This window comes from Vanessa cardui, chromosome 17, assembly GCF_905220365.1.
Source record: "Vanessa cardui chromosome 17, ilVanCard2.1, whole genome shotgun sequence".
NCBI lineage: Eukaryota > Metazoa > Arthropoda > Insecta > Lepidoptera > Nymphalidae > Vanessa > Vanessa cardui.
This window is the reverse complement of record NC_061139.1, coordinates 6,276,499-6,292,032: the sequence shown is the minus strand read 5'-3', so window position 1 is coordinate 6,292,032 and position 15,534 is coordinate 6,276,499. Positions and strand designations below refer to the sequence as shown.

Genomic DNA, 15,534 nt, shown 5'->3' with positions numbered 1-15,534 from the left:
AAATAACAAGGTAGCATTAAAAATATTAATATTGCAGTTTTTGGTGTCAATAATAATATACTAACAAACTGATAAATTTATTAAATATAAATAACAACATTGCCGACGCGGCACAGAGTCAAGAGGTATGCACAGAGATTCTTTTGTTCTTGCCCATATCTAGAGCGGGTTAATCATATAAAATATTTGGGAGTGACTGTAGATTTTAACTTAAATTTTAAAAAACACATTGATATACTTAGCGGAAGATTAAATAAAATGATCTACATATTTAAAAACCTTAGACATGTAGTAGAAGAAGAACTATTAAAACGAATATATCTGGCTTTATGCCAGTCTCTCATCACATATTGTATTTCTACATGGGGGGGTGCATCAAAAACCACGATAAAAAAAATTGAAGTAGCCCAACGAACAATATTAAAAGTAATGAAGTTTAAACCCTATTTTTATCCAACAAGTTTATTGTATCGAGAAACACATGTACTCACTGTGAGGCAGCTGTTTGTGTTAAGCGTATTGCTTAAGCAGCATAGTGAACTAAAGTACGATCCTACGTTCTTGAGTAAGAGACGAAAACATATCGTAGTTAACTTACCAGATGGTCTTAATACCGCATTTATACAAAAATTCTATAGCTTCCTTGGACCTTATTTATATAATAAAATTAACAAAGCTATAAATGTATACAGTATGAATAAGGTAAACTGTAAGCAAAGCATAACTTCTTACCTTCAAAATTTATCGTATGAAGACACGGAAAATCTACTTAACATCCTACAATAAAATAAACTTTCTATCGAAAATACATTTGATTAAAATTATTTCAATATAATATGTACATAGAGGGTATTCTATCTCAGAAACAAAATACTATAATGAACACACACACACACACACACACACACACACACACACACTCACATCACATTACAATACAATATAAATAATAAGAAAGGCACATAATTAGTTATTAAATTAATAACAATTGCAATTGTATAAAGTTAGTATAAGATATTATAATTAAGTTTTTGGCTAGCCAAATTTTTATGAATAGCCCTTTCCGATGGGAGTCGACGCTGTTCGCTGAGACACAGGTTCACCTAGTTCAGCAACAGATGATTCCGCTTTGTTACGTGGTGCATACTTTAAGGAACTTATTGTTAACTGAAATACCTTGTAATTGCTTTTTTTGGAGACAATAAATTATTATTATTTTTTGGACTATTTATCTCCCAAATAATGGGGCAAATATTCCAGTCACACGGGTCAATGACCAAGTGTATCTGGGGAGTGAAAAAGTCAGTCAGTACAGTCAGTCAGCTCATTATCAGATTCTAAAAACTTACGTACTATTCGACAAGTATTTAAAATAGCAGCTTTTTGCATGGTGACGTATGTGAGAGGTGGTAAATCAAGAATTTTTAAACTTTGGTGTAAGTGTTTAGGTATGACTCCGGTAGTGGAAAGCACGATAGGGACAATAAAAACCTTATTTAAATTCCATATTCTAATTATTTCTTCTTTTAATTCTGTATATTTATTGATCTTTTCCGTAATAGTTTTTAATAAGTTATGTGTGTTTGGTACAGAAACATCAATTAAGTAAGCTATTTTAGATGATTTGTTAACTAAAGTTATATCCGGTCTATTGTAATGAATCGTTTTATCAGTAAGAATTGCTCTATCATAATATATTTTTATTTCTTCATTCTCTAAAACGGGATTGGGTTGGTATTCATAGTAAGGTTTTAGTGGAGTATTTGTGAAGTTATATTTGTGTGCAAGTTTTTGATGTAGGTAGTGAACTATTTGGTTGTGGCGATGGGTGTAATCTGTTTGAACTAGAGTAGGGCAAGCTCCTGTAATATGTTGTATATTTTCTGGTATTCTGTGACATTTTCGACATAAATCTGATTCTATTGATTCTTTAAGTATATATTTTTTATAATTTCTTGTATTGATAACCTGGTCTTGAATAGCAATTAGAAAGCCTTCTGTTTCGGGGAACAGGTAACCTTTTTGTAACCATTTATTTGACGCATCTAAATCTATGAAATTTTGCTCTAGATCGTGGATATGCCTACCATGTAGTTCTTTTCTTCTCCATCTTTAATTTTTTCATTTATTTGTTCTTGGATAGTTTTAAACTCTTTATTATTATTTTTAAGGTTTAAAGGTGTGAAATTATCATCGACTTCTACTATAGCTGCGTGTATCTTACTAGTATTTGCTTTATTGTGGAAAAATTTTTGAATATTATGGATTTGGTTTTGCCAAAGTATTTTTAAATCAACTACCCCTCTTCCTCCTAATTGTCTTTTCAACGTTAATCTTTCTATAGCTGATTTCGGATGGTGATAATTATGTTTAGTTAGCGTGACTCTAGTTTTTATTTCTAAATTCTTAATATCTGTCTGAGACCATTTGATTATCCCGAAGGAGTAAGTTAGGACCGGAATAGCAAAAGTATTTATTGCTTTTACGAGATTTCGCGAATAAAGATGTTTTTTGCACAGCTGGTTTACTCTTTTGATGTACTCAGTGGTAAAATCTTGTTTTAATTTTGAGTGATTAATGTCCTTAGCTTGAAGTATACCCAAATATTTATATAAGTCCCCTTCTAACATCTCGGATATATTTATTTCCTCAGTTATTTCATAATTTTTCTCAATTAATTTTCCTTTCTTTATAGTTAAAGTTTTGCATTTATCTAAGCCAAAGTTCATATTTATATCTTTACTAAATTGCGCTGTAATTTTTATAATTTCTTTCATTTCTTTCACAGTTTTACTAAATAGTTTTATGTCATCCATGTACATCAAATGAGAAACCGCTATGTCACGTGTTAATTGGTATCCAAATTTAGAATCTGATAGTATTCTAGATAGAGGATTTAGGGCTAGGCAAAACCACAAAGGACTGAGAGAGTCTCCCTGGAAGATGCCATTTCTAATATGGATTTCGTCACACCAGATTTTAGATGTTTTTGTTGTTAAAGTTATTGTGGTTCTCCAATTAGACATAGCCTCTTTCAAAAATTTAATAATATTAGGATGAATCTTATATATTTGTAAAATTTTAACTAACCATGAATGTGGGACACTATCAAAAGCTTTTTTGAAATCTATATATGTGACATACAAATTTCTATTAAATTTATTTGAATGTTTTAGTATAGTTGAATCGATAATTAATTGCTCTTTACATCCTCTGTGGTTTCGCCTGCATCCCTTTTGTTCCTCTGACATTACATTATGTGCTTCCAGGTGTGAGACTATCTTATTGGTAATGCAGGATGTGATTATTTTATATATTGTTGGTAGGCAGGTTATGGGACGGTACTGTGATGGATCGTGGGTGTTTTGGGTTTTTGGTAGCATGTAGGTCAAGCCGGTTGTTATAAAATTTGGGAGTGGAGTTCTACAGTTAATTAGGTCTGAAATTATTTTTGTTAGAATATCATGTAATGACGTAAACTTTTTATACCAAAAATTATGTATCTGGTCTATTCCAGCAGCTTTCCAATTTTTCGTTTTCTTTAAAACTTCAGTTAAATCATCTAATTTTAATTCTATAAATTCCATATTTTCCATATAACCCCACTTCTGATTCTCTTCTTCAATCCATTTTGCCTGTAAATTGTGGTCACTTCTTTTTTCCCAAATCCCTGCCCAGTAGTTTTTAAGTTCATCTTTATTTGGTATTTGTTCTTCTTTGTTTGTATAATTCGAGGTACAACTATTCAATGATCTGTAAAAAGCTTTTTCGTTGGTACAATATAATTTATTATCTTGTTTTCTATTAAGTGCTTTCCTGTATCTTGCAAGTCTATGTGATTTTAAAGATAGTTTCTGTTTAAGAGTGTCGATATATTCTTCTGGTTTCTTGTTTTCTCGTTCGTGGATAGTGTGCAATTTGGTATTTTTAAATATTATCTCTACTTTTTCTACTACTTTTTTAGATCTATTGCCTTTTATATATTGAGTTAACCTACCAATGTCTGCTCTAAGCTTTTTTATATCGTTTTCTAATCTATGTTCCCATGCTGGCTTATGGCTCTTTTTCTTCTGTATGATTGAATCTTCTATATTTCCCGACTTAATTTTATAGCCAAGTTTTGTTATTATTACTAAAGCCGAACAATATATTAATGTATGTAAATGAAGTAGGTCGGAATCTAATGAAAAAAAGGTAGGTAGTATATGAGTATTGAAGGTGTAAATCAGATCATGAAGTAGTTTACTCTCTTTTAATCGCGCTAATTTTGGTCGGGTTTTAGGATCAGTACCTTGAAATTTAGTTAGTGCTGTTTCTAAAAGATTCTTTAATTCTTCAATGTTTTCTTGTTGTGGGTTTTCTAAGGTTGTAGATTGTGTATATTGTACTTCTGTATCGTGAACTAGGGATGTTAAATTTGTCTGTGTAGAAGCATCAGATTGTGTAATATTGTAAGTTTTAGGGCTAGTAACTATATTGTGTGTCTGAATTAACGGTTGTGATTGTAAATGGGGTGAATGCAACGATGTATCTGTTTGATTATTTAAATCCGCTTCCCTTCTTAATTGTTCAGCAATTTCTGATTTAAGGTGTGCTATTTCATCTTCACTTATTAATTTATTTCTAATTATTACTCTTCTTTGATCTGCGATACGTTGTTGACTTACATTCCAATCCGGATATTGTGTTTTAAATTTGTCGAATAGCCGTTTAGGGTACATAACTTTATCAGTTTCTAATTTTGTAATATAAAGATAAGTACGCATAATAAACAAGTTAACTTCTTTGTCCCACTTCATGCGTACTCTGGGTTTACCAGCCTTGGTGGTCGCAGGTTGTGAGCTAGCGGCTCCCTGCGAAACATCCTCAGTTGGCCTGTTGAAACTAACAGCAGAATTTTGACTAGCACTAATAACGGGTAAACTATTGTCGGCTGTAGATAATTGTTCGGGGGGAACCCGCCTGCTCAGTCCCCCACCGCCAGTGGATCGCATGCTGTAACACCCAGCACTGGCTCCAGGTGTGCCCCGGCGACCCCCGGGAAGCGGCCCTATACGTAATCTCTCTGAATGTTGCTCCATGTTTGATGGGTTACCATAGCCTTGTTTGCCGCATAAGTTTCAGATGTATGCGTGTCCGCCCCCCACGTGGTCTGGTGTTCGACTCGGACGTAAGGTTGGATTTTGGGGGGCTTATTATTATTATTATTATTATTATTATTCTATTAAGGTTTTGTTAAGACAGTATTTCTTGCCAAGCCTCGGTTTTAGCGTTCTGTGTAAAGTCAATAATATTTCTGATATAACAAGACTAAGTAACAAATTTAATATTAACTTTTGTGATTAAAATATTCATAATTACTTTGTCGTTTATTAAATAAAATCATTTCTGAGTAACCTATTTTTCTCACGCCTTGAACTTAAAGTAGGGTACAGCGCCTCACCTTAGAAGTCGTTGGCTGGCTTTGTTATGGAAGTTTTTAACATCCTCATACAAATTTTGGCACAAATAAGGTATACGTTCATATGTAAATATATACTATACAGCAAATTCAACATACCTACAATCTTTAGCAGATAACTAAGTATATATACTACGAGTTGTTCGTGATATCACACTCAATTTTATTTTTCTTTAGAAATACTTTTTAATTTTTTTAATGGGATTTAAAGTATACAGAAACATAGCCATTGTGGATTTCAAAACTATTTCTAATGCGGAATAATGGACCAAATGAAACTTACCCGATATTAAAATATTAAATACCTGCAGGAGCTTTCAATATACGCCTATAGGTAATAATACTTCAGGTTCCTTATCCACGTAATCCTGTAAGCCGTATAAGTCGGATGTAATCCGACTTTAGACGCTAAGTCGGAAACAATATAATTGTTTGAATAATCGCATAAATATTTAACCGTAGTTAAAGGACTACAAATTCAGATATAGATTTTTTAAGTGCATCTTTTGATATAGGTATATTACGTTAAGCATAGCTGGTGGATATGTCTATTCAACGTTTAATTAAAATCAAAATATCAAAGACTAATTTATGACAAAATCGTTGAAATTGATATATATATATATATATATATATATATATATATATATACATTATACTATATTCGCCTTTATCAGTAAAAGAGAAGTTTCTGTATTGCATAAGAAGAGAAGTATCTGTATGTCTTTCTGGAAGGCAAATGCTTCGTTTTCTCTTTGAGAGAAGGTTTGGACGTGGACACCGTGGTGTTCGAATGCTGGATAGTGGATATGTTCGTAGAAGAATATCACCTAACGATGAATTTATTTATTTATAAATTTATGTTACCTATACATAAATTAAGAACAAAATTTACAGTTGTTGCCGGGGCTTAGACTTTCTTCCGTGAAGTTCACATGAGTTCGCGTCTTATTATTTTCATTTTATTACATACGTACTGAATATAATGAAAAAAAGCACTACAAATACTATGTTGCAAACTAAAACTTCTCTCTCAAAATATTTCAGTCACACTTAATTGTGAGTAATATGAATTTGTAATTGTAATTTATGGAAAGTTAAATTCATGATATTTATGTTTGAAGATAGTTTTATGCTTAAATTAACCTTGTATTACAAGGTACAAGGTACTTGTAACTTCGGAACGCTACAATACGTAGGTATTGTACTGTTATAGTTCAGAGGGTGAGTCAACCAGTGTAACTACAAGGACAAGGGACATATCATCTTAACTCTCAATAGTTACTGACAAACACAAGAATATAGATACTTATAGATTTTGGATATGCTAATAAATTACAAAACAACTTATATAATGCACAGAAAAAAAATGAACCAAACTAAAACAATACGTAGGTACTATATACTAATATATTATGAAACTTTGGTTCTTTTAAATGTTACCATTCTAAAAATAAATCTCCAGTTCAAGTCAAATTACTTAAATTGTTACGTGTCATTATTCCATAGAGCTCTAAATTTTAAAAGACACAAAGAGGCTAAATGCAAATAGCTTTGTAAAGGTTTTGTCTTATCTCGCGTTTCCACTTGGATACGTAAGCCGTACACAGTAGCGGAATGAATTTGTTAAACTCTTAGTCTATTTATTGTATTTCGGAATGTGTTATATACATTTCGAGAAATTTTCTGTGGATTTTACATATAATTTTGCTTTGGTAATTGAAATCGTCTTTAAAAAACCTGTTTATATAAAATAAACACAACATTTTACCACAAACATAAAAAAATGCGAATTAATGAATAAATTTAAAGCCAGCGTCATTTGGGATGATGATTGTAAGGATACCTAAATAAATACAAGCATTTAAAGTTATGGTGAAATTTGAAAAGTTACGTTTATACACTTACATACTAACATATTCATATATGTTCATATAGGGTTCATACCCTGAAACCGTGCACCTAATATTTTTGATTCTTATGTTATGATTGCTATAGCTAAATATACATACACGGAAACATAAACATTTTTTACACAGTGCAATACATGATAACTATTGCAATATTAGAATGTTAAATTTAAAACACTGTATTGACATATACGGTACATAAGGAATGCAATAACAATAAACGTTTTGATAACAGGAGTAGCCAATAAAAATGAACCAAACAAAATATGTATCTAATACGCAGTATCGTATTACCCTGCCTTTCCCTTTGTAACAGCCTATAAGGCTTATTCTATTAGCATTTTTATGGTTCTCGAGGTTGCCGTTACCGCAAGATGGCGGCATTCGTTAAAATGGCGGAAAGTTGCATTTTATGTAAACAATCTTATAAAAATACATATTTTTAAATCCCATTTATCTAATAAGAGTATTTAGATTGAACTAAAAAAATAATAACAAATCAAGAATGATAATACTCTTTCATGTCAAAAAATATGTCCTATGTACAAACATATCCTATTTTATTGATACACTATTTTTCAGGTGTGTGAGCTCGTTGCATTATGATATTGCTTTCATAATTATTCGGGTCAGGGAGATTACACGATACAGTTATTTGTGCGATCCACTTAACTTTACGTGATGGTTAAATATTGATTTTAATCTATAGAATCTATAGATGAACAGAAAAATATAAATAATGAAACTATTTTATCTTACTTCATTTAAAGCGAAGATAGTTAATTTAATATATGTTTGCGTTAGTTGCGGAACAATTATTTTAATAAAATTACTTTGGCTGCATTTTCATTGCGACGTCGAGTTGCAATACGATGTATGTATAATACACAACGTACATACATACACCGTAACACGATGAGAAATCTCATGTATTTTGTTCTTTCTTCATCCATTAAAATTATTTATATAAAATAACAAGCGACCCCTGCTTCGCACGTGTGCAATGCTTATCCTAAATATACTACTAATTTTTCTTATTCCTTTACTATATTATCCATGCTTTATAAACAAAAACCTTCCACTCCTTATATCTATCTATTTATAAAACCGCATCAAAATCCATGCCGAAATAAGCATAAAGCAAATGGCTAAGCATACATAGGGACTGACAGCGGTAAGCGACTTTGTTTTATGCTATGTTATGAACATCGTCAGTGTAATGTATAATATTATTATAGAATTATTGATGATGGTTGTTCTATATTAGATATTAATATAGAACAACCATCATCCTATAATACAAATAAAATATAAACATAAATATTTATAAAACCTAATAAATCGTTGTTTATGATCTTTTAAAGTAACCCTGTCTGTTACCTTATCGCGACTAAGCCATTGAACCGATCGTAATGAAATTTGACGTTGTAGGTAAAGGGACCTGGATAAAGACACGGGCATATGATGATGAGATTTACGAGAAAAAATAAATACGAATATTACATAAATACTCTTTTATGTGTTGGTGTTGATTTATTTTCATTTTTTTTCTTCTTTTATTTATGGTATAGGTTGGCGGACGAGCATATGGGCCACCTGATGTGTATGATAAGTGGTCACCATCGCCCATAGACAGTGACGCTGTAAGAAATATTAACTATTCCTTACATCGTCAATGTTATGTCCCTTGTGCCTGTAGTTACACTGACTCACTCACCCTTCAGATCGGAACACAACAATACTGAGTACTGTTATTTGGCGGTAGAATAACTGATGAGTGGGTGGTACCCAGACGGGCTTGTACAAAGCCCTACCACCAAGAATTTTACTGTCACGTGGAAAAAAAGTCGCAAACGCCGTTCATGCTCAACGTTGAATTTGCAAATGTGTTCAATATAATTCTGACACATATGACACCACAAACCCGCAATAAAAGAACAACCCTTCTCTTTAATAACATAGACATTACCGGGATGACATTACGAGATGTGACTTTATTATTCTTTATTAAATGCGAGACAATTGTCTTCGTTAAAACGGAATCTTTAATGTGCATTGAACTGGCAAGATTTGGTTTGCCTTTATTACACGTGCCGATAACTTAATTAAGCCACATTTGGCTTTAAGCTGTATTACGGGTCGAATAACACCGTAGGCGTAATATAAATTGGTCATGCCTGTGACCTAAATTCATGAACATATGTACTTACATAGTTTTGTATTCGAAAATAATAGAATTATAAGTAGATAGTTGATTTTTTCAAATATTAAACAGAACACATCATAAAATAAATCATTAAGATTTTAATATTAAATTGTAGAGGTGCTAAAAGTTATGGTTAATTCCGGTCAGTAATGAAAAAAGATTTTTTTTTTTATATTATAGATTGATTTATGCTCAACTTTGGCATTTGGAAAAAAGTTAATATCACCAGTCTATGAAATAGGGAGTTATATGATTTCTATGAAAGCTCTTAGAAGTTATTATGATTTCACTAATGTAATAATAATCACTAATTGAAGAGGATATTAATTTATACAAATCAATAGAATTATTGTCTCATCTTCAAATGGCAAGACTTTTTCCATCTGTAATGTTATAAGCTTGGCAGTTGTCATTAACTCGCGTGACATTGGAAACCCTGGGGACTGAGATTTAATATCCCTTGTGCCTGTAGTTACAAAATAAAAAAGCTGAACATCAATGAAGAAATTATAATCACATCCAGAGATATATCTCTTATACCTGAATTTTCTCGTTAAGAGAATAAATACCTACTACAAGTGTTACTAATATCATAATGCGCAAATCAGAATGAATTTGTTTCGTTTGCAAAATATTCTTTTAACAATTATTAAGTATAAGGCTTAATAAAAAATAATTGTGTGTTCAAATACAAGTACTTTTCTTTACCCGTGCAATAGTAATCTACAACCAACACGATATAAAAACCTTGTAACTACGCACTGCTACTGATAACATTATAACTAAATAGATAGACTAGGTATAAGAGTCGAGATGGCCCAGTGGTTAGAACGCGAGCATCTTAACCGATGATTGCGGGTTCAAACCCAGGCAAGCACCGCTGATTCATGTGCTTAATTTGTCCTTATAATTCATCTCGTGCTCAGCGGTGAAGTTAAACATCGTTAGGAAACCTGCATGTGACAAATTTCATAGAAATTCTGCCACATATTTATTCCACCAACCCGCATTGGAACAGCGTGGTGGAATATGTTTCAAACCTTCTCCTCAAAGGGAGAGGAGGCCTTTAGCCCAGCAGTGGGCATTTACAGGCTGTTGTTGTAGATAGACTAGAAATACAAAATATTTCGTTGTTTAGATGGAATGAACTTAAGTAAACTTTTTAATTACATTTTACACCATATTTTAAGTCGTTCATATCGTTATCTTAACCGAGAACATTATCGCCAGGATAACGTTTTAACCTGCGAATAAGTTTATCAACGACTTCCGAGGAATTTTCTTTAAGAGCATAGAAATTTAGAAACAAAAGATAGAAGCGAAACCAAATTTCGTGCAAACACAATAAAGAACTTTCGCTAACTTTTGCCCAAATCTCTTGAAATATATAAGCCGCGTTCTTTATGCGTGAAAGTAAATGTAAGCAAAAGTAGTTCTTAACTATGTTTTGTTTTATGTATGGCGTATTAATATTTTTTATTTAAAATAAACAAGACTCGAGGTGACCCAGTGGTTAGAAAGCGTGCATATTAACCGATGATTGCGGGTTCAAATCCAGGTAAGCACCACTATATGTATATGCTTAATTTGTGCAATATAAATTGTTTATCATTCATCTTGTGCTCGGCGGTGAAGGAAAACATCATAAAAACATCATAAGAAAACCTGCATGTGTCTAATTTCATCGAAATTCTGCCACAACTTAACAGCGTGGTGGAATATGTTACAAACCCTCTCCTTAATGGATGAGTAGGCCTTATCCCAGCATTGGGAAATTTACAGGCTGTTACTTTACTTTTTTTACTTTTACTATTAATATTAATAACAAAACATACCAAATACTTTTTTTTAAACGATCCAGTATTATTTTTTGGAATTTGAAATCATATACACTATTTGTAAAGAAATATACAAAATATAATCGGTACTATATCGGATAATAGTGTATTACCATTATTTCTCTTAAAACTATTATTTGACATACGTAATTAAAGGTTAGCCAACCCGTACAGAATTGAGCTTGTTGGTTCTACACAAATTGATATTACATATCAAATATCATGATTTATATAAGATTGAATCGCGGTTCAATATTATTAATCCCGAATCAGGATTCGCCTCATTATGCAAAATCTTTGGTCGGAATCATAAGATTTCAGTGTTGCCAGTTAATATTGTACCTTGTTTAGATTTATATAAATTATATTTATTACAAAGTTTACGTTTTATTTTATAATTTACAATATAATAATTTCAATTTATGTAATTATAATAAGGTGCAACTGTATTTAAAAAAAAGTCAACACTTAATGTACTGTTAATATATATACAAAGTTCTAATATATATGAATAATTGAACAAGCTAAACGAAAACATATAAATAGAAATATAACATACTTCCTTTTAAAAAAAATTCAAAATTGTGTCGCAAATTCAAAAGTATCCTAATGATATAACATATTGAATTTTTTAACTTATGTATGTTATTCACTGGTTGTCTCGCGCGGCTTCGCACGCCTTTTTGGGGTTTGGTTGGAATGTATTAGGCAAAAAAGTAGCCTACGTCCTTCCTCGAAGTTAAAATTTTCTTCCTATCAAATTGTATCAAAATCGGTTCAGTGGTTTGGTAGTGAAAATTTACAAACAGATAGAGTTACTTTTATAAATATAATATTAGTATAGATAGAACAAATATATAAAACCGCAATGTCTGAAAACTATTATTATTACTTGAATTCAGATTTTGCACGTTCACGGGCTACGACTTGATTCCCTCTTGTACATCATTTGTAGCTTGTGGGAATTGTGAATAAGTTTTACAAAAGAACATTGCACATAACAATTTCGTTCGCTTCGTTAGGGCTTACAGTTCGATAGAACGTTGTGCTTTACAATCTTTCATTTCAATCTGAACTCAAGCGTAATGTTCCGTAAAATATTCACGCTTATAATATTCATTATTCTTGGTCAATCGTTTCGTTTGAACCCAGTCATTAGAACTAATAGGCTTATGTTATAACTCTTCTTTATAAAAATAAAAACATTTTTCATTTCATAAACTAGAAGGTAGCAACGACCGAGTTCAACAACGATAATAAGTATCACACTTCGTAAATGTGGATCGTTTTGGCTAAACGTTTACGTATGAATTATTTCCTTCAAACTTCGAAGATAATATAATTCAGTTGTCGGATTCAAGGCTTTTATTTTCGCGAGAAATGGAATTACCGGCCCGGATAATAAAGGGTGAGCGAAAACGCGACAGAATGAGATGTATTGCGTTCTGAATAAATAGGAATGGGCGCGAGGCGCGTGATATTGGATGGTCTTTAGACACATTTTCCGAATTCTGAATTGCGATCGACTCTCGATGATTCTTCACTTGTTATTCACAAGTAATTCGCTTGCTTCTCATTCTAGATATTATTTCTTTTTGTCCCTAAATTGCGTTCTTACTAATATTGACAAAAGCATTCTTAATAAATATATTTATATTTTAATTTATTGTTATTTACTTGGTATACTTGATTTACCATTTATCAGACACTCTACTAACCAGAAATATTTAGTATTGTTGTATTCCAGGTTTGAAGGACGAGTGAGGCAATATAATATAACTACACGTACATGGGATATAACATCTTAGTTTCCAAGTTTAGTGACACATTTGTGACGTGAGGAATGGTTATCACTTACATCAGGCAGCTTATTTTCCTGTCTGCTTGCCATAAAAAAAATCTTTTTTATTACAGTTAATTTTATAAAAAAGTGTAATTACCACCACCAGTTTCGTGTCAGTGTGAAAACGTTTTAAGTATTATACATAAAGCATTATGTAATTGTTTACATTTGTCGGCTTCAATCTTGGGTTAACAGATCATTAGTAATGCCGGAGGTTTGTCCCTAGCACTTATTGTCAGTTGGCCTAAATGTTACTGTCGCTTCTATCTGGGCCTTGAAGAAAGTAACACGTCTTGTACATGCTCTTTTTCTAAGTTGAATAGAAATTTAGTGGCGAATGAAAAAAATAACAATATAAATTATTTTTACTAAAGAAATTACCAAGTATATACAAACATGTTTTTCAAAAAGTAACCATTTTAATTTAAATGAAATATAACAAAAACGATTTCTTAACTTAGATTGGCTTTGTCATATCATTGCAAAGATCCACTTACTATATTATACGAAGTTCGACGCTGACTCATGACTTACCGATTTGTTACCTGATGAGATTTGTTCGAGTCATCTATAGTCTTCTGAGAGATTACTTACGTTGAGTTCTTATATCCATTACATAATTATATTAGTGACGTTCTATAATTATATTATTATCATATTTTCCTGTAGACTTTATTCAATAGGAATATGGTCGATATCCCTGACTTCAACTTTGTGACTTCGAGTGGGTAGTATGTCGACCCTTATACCTATATTACATGCATTGATTTTGCATGATGAATTATGAATTTGTTGAAGCAAAATAAGACATTATATTAATAAGGACTATTTACTTAAGAAATATCGTTTATTTAATTCATGTTTTCTTATATTGCTCTTTGCTTCTAACATACTTATCTAAAACTATAAACTTATCACTTAGAACCATCGTTTAGCACATATTTTCTTAACAGACTCTGGTAAGTAGAATACTGCAACACGTTTAATATGCTTATTAGTCATGTATATTATTATATACACAACAGTGTCGTGTATATCGTTATTGAATAAATAATATACACCACTAATCCAAGGAACAAATACAAGATTTTAAGATGGCTTTCATTCGTGATTTTATTTTGATTGATGATTTTTGATATCAAAAGAAAAAAAAATTGACGTACGAAGTTAGGACGCACAGCAAGTAATAATATAAAATTGATAACGTCAGTTTCCGGGGCATTGAAAATGCTCGGAAAAAATGTGTTAAATGATGCGTCTCTAAATTATCTGACTTAAAAAACATTGGAAGCATTTCCTTTGTGAAGATTAATTGGTTTATGCTCAAGAGTCATTAGTCTTTTTTGCGATCACGCAGTTGCGATTGTCTTAAATTGATTTTGGAGACTATTAATTAAATAAAAGTCTTTTGTTTCATAAAAAAGATTTCTTTAGAAAATATGGAAGTGAAACTCTTCCTTACAAAATTACTTGGTATAAAACTCTATTAAATTGAAAAAAAAAGATGAAATGCTGAAAGTACTTCACACTTCAATCCGCAGCGGAGCACCGCTGTAGCATCTCCGCCACATTAAAAAAGAGCTTCAACTGCGGAAAATTACTACAAACTCTCACATTAAAGTTTTTCTTCTTAAAAAAATTCAAAATTTTTATAAGATCGTTGTGAATTTCATTAAAATACTCTACTTGATTATAGAAAAAAAAAATTGGGAATTTGATTTAACCCGTGAAATTGCATAGAATAAGCTGAATATTATAATAAAAATTGGCGTTTAAAAGTAACGATGCGTTATAAAATAACACCACAACACATGTATTAAAAATAAATATTCAAGTGATTGTAAATTAAAAGTGATGTTAGCATCTTCATTCTTAAGCGAGAATACTAGCCAACTGCGCAGTTCGTATAATAATGTACACATGTGTGCGTTAACACATACGCACTCCCTATTCCATCACTCATATAATCCGATGACAAATCTGGGACGAGAGTGTAAACACTGCTAATATGTAAACTTGGCTGACCCCTTTAATTAAATTGTATGCCTCAGGATCGGCAGCCTCATAATCTGACCGAGGCAGTCATTAAGAGGCATAAATAAAGAATAAAGGATCTAAAAACAATATTTGCAACAACTCGTTAGTATCCTAAGGGAGTTATTAAACTTTCACACTGCATTAGCGGTTCATTTCAATATTCGATAAAACGAACAGGAATTTATTTTATGTCAAATATAGAAGTAATTACGATAAACTAAAACTATATTTATTATTAA

At 31.6% G+C, this 15,534-nt stretch overlaps 2 protein-coding genes across 3 annotated transcripts in view; one reads left to right on the top strand and one right to left on the bottom strand.

The window, feature by feature from the left end:
* LOC124536905 (monocarboxylate transporter 4-like) overlaps nt 1-15,534 on the top strand; it is a 67,588-nt gene that overhangs the window by 31,559 nt on the left and 20,495 nt on the right. The gene's annotated exons all lie outside the window — the stretch shown is intronic.
* On the bottom strand, nt 2,067-5,081 carry LOC124537048. Its single transcript, XM_047113759.1, has 3 exons — nt 4,247-5,081; nt 3,490-4,132; nt 2,067-2,223 (listed from the first exon to the last, which is right to left on the bottom strand). Exons 1-3 carry the CDS (start codon nt 5,079-5,081, stop codon nt 2,067-2,069), a joined length of 1,635 nt encoding a protein of 544 aa, XP_046969715.1.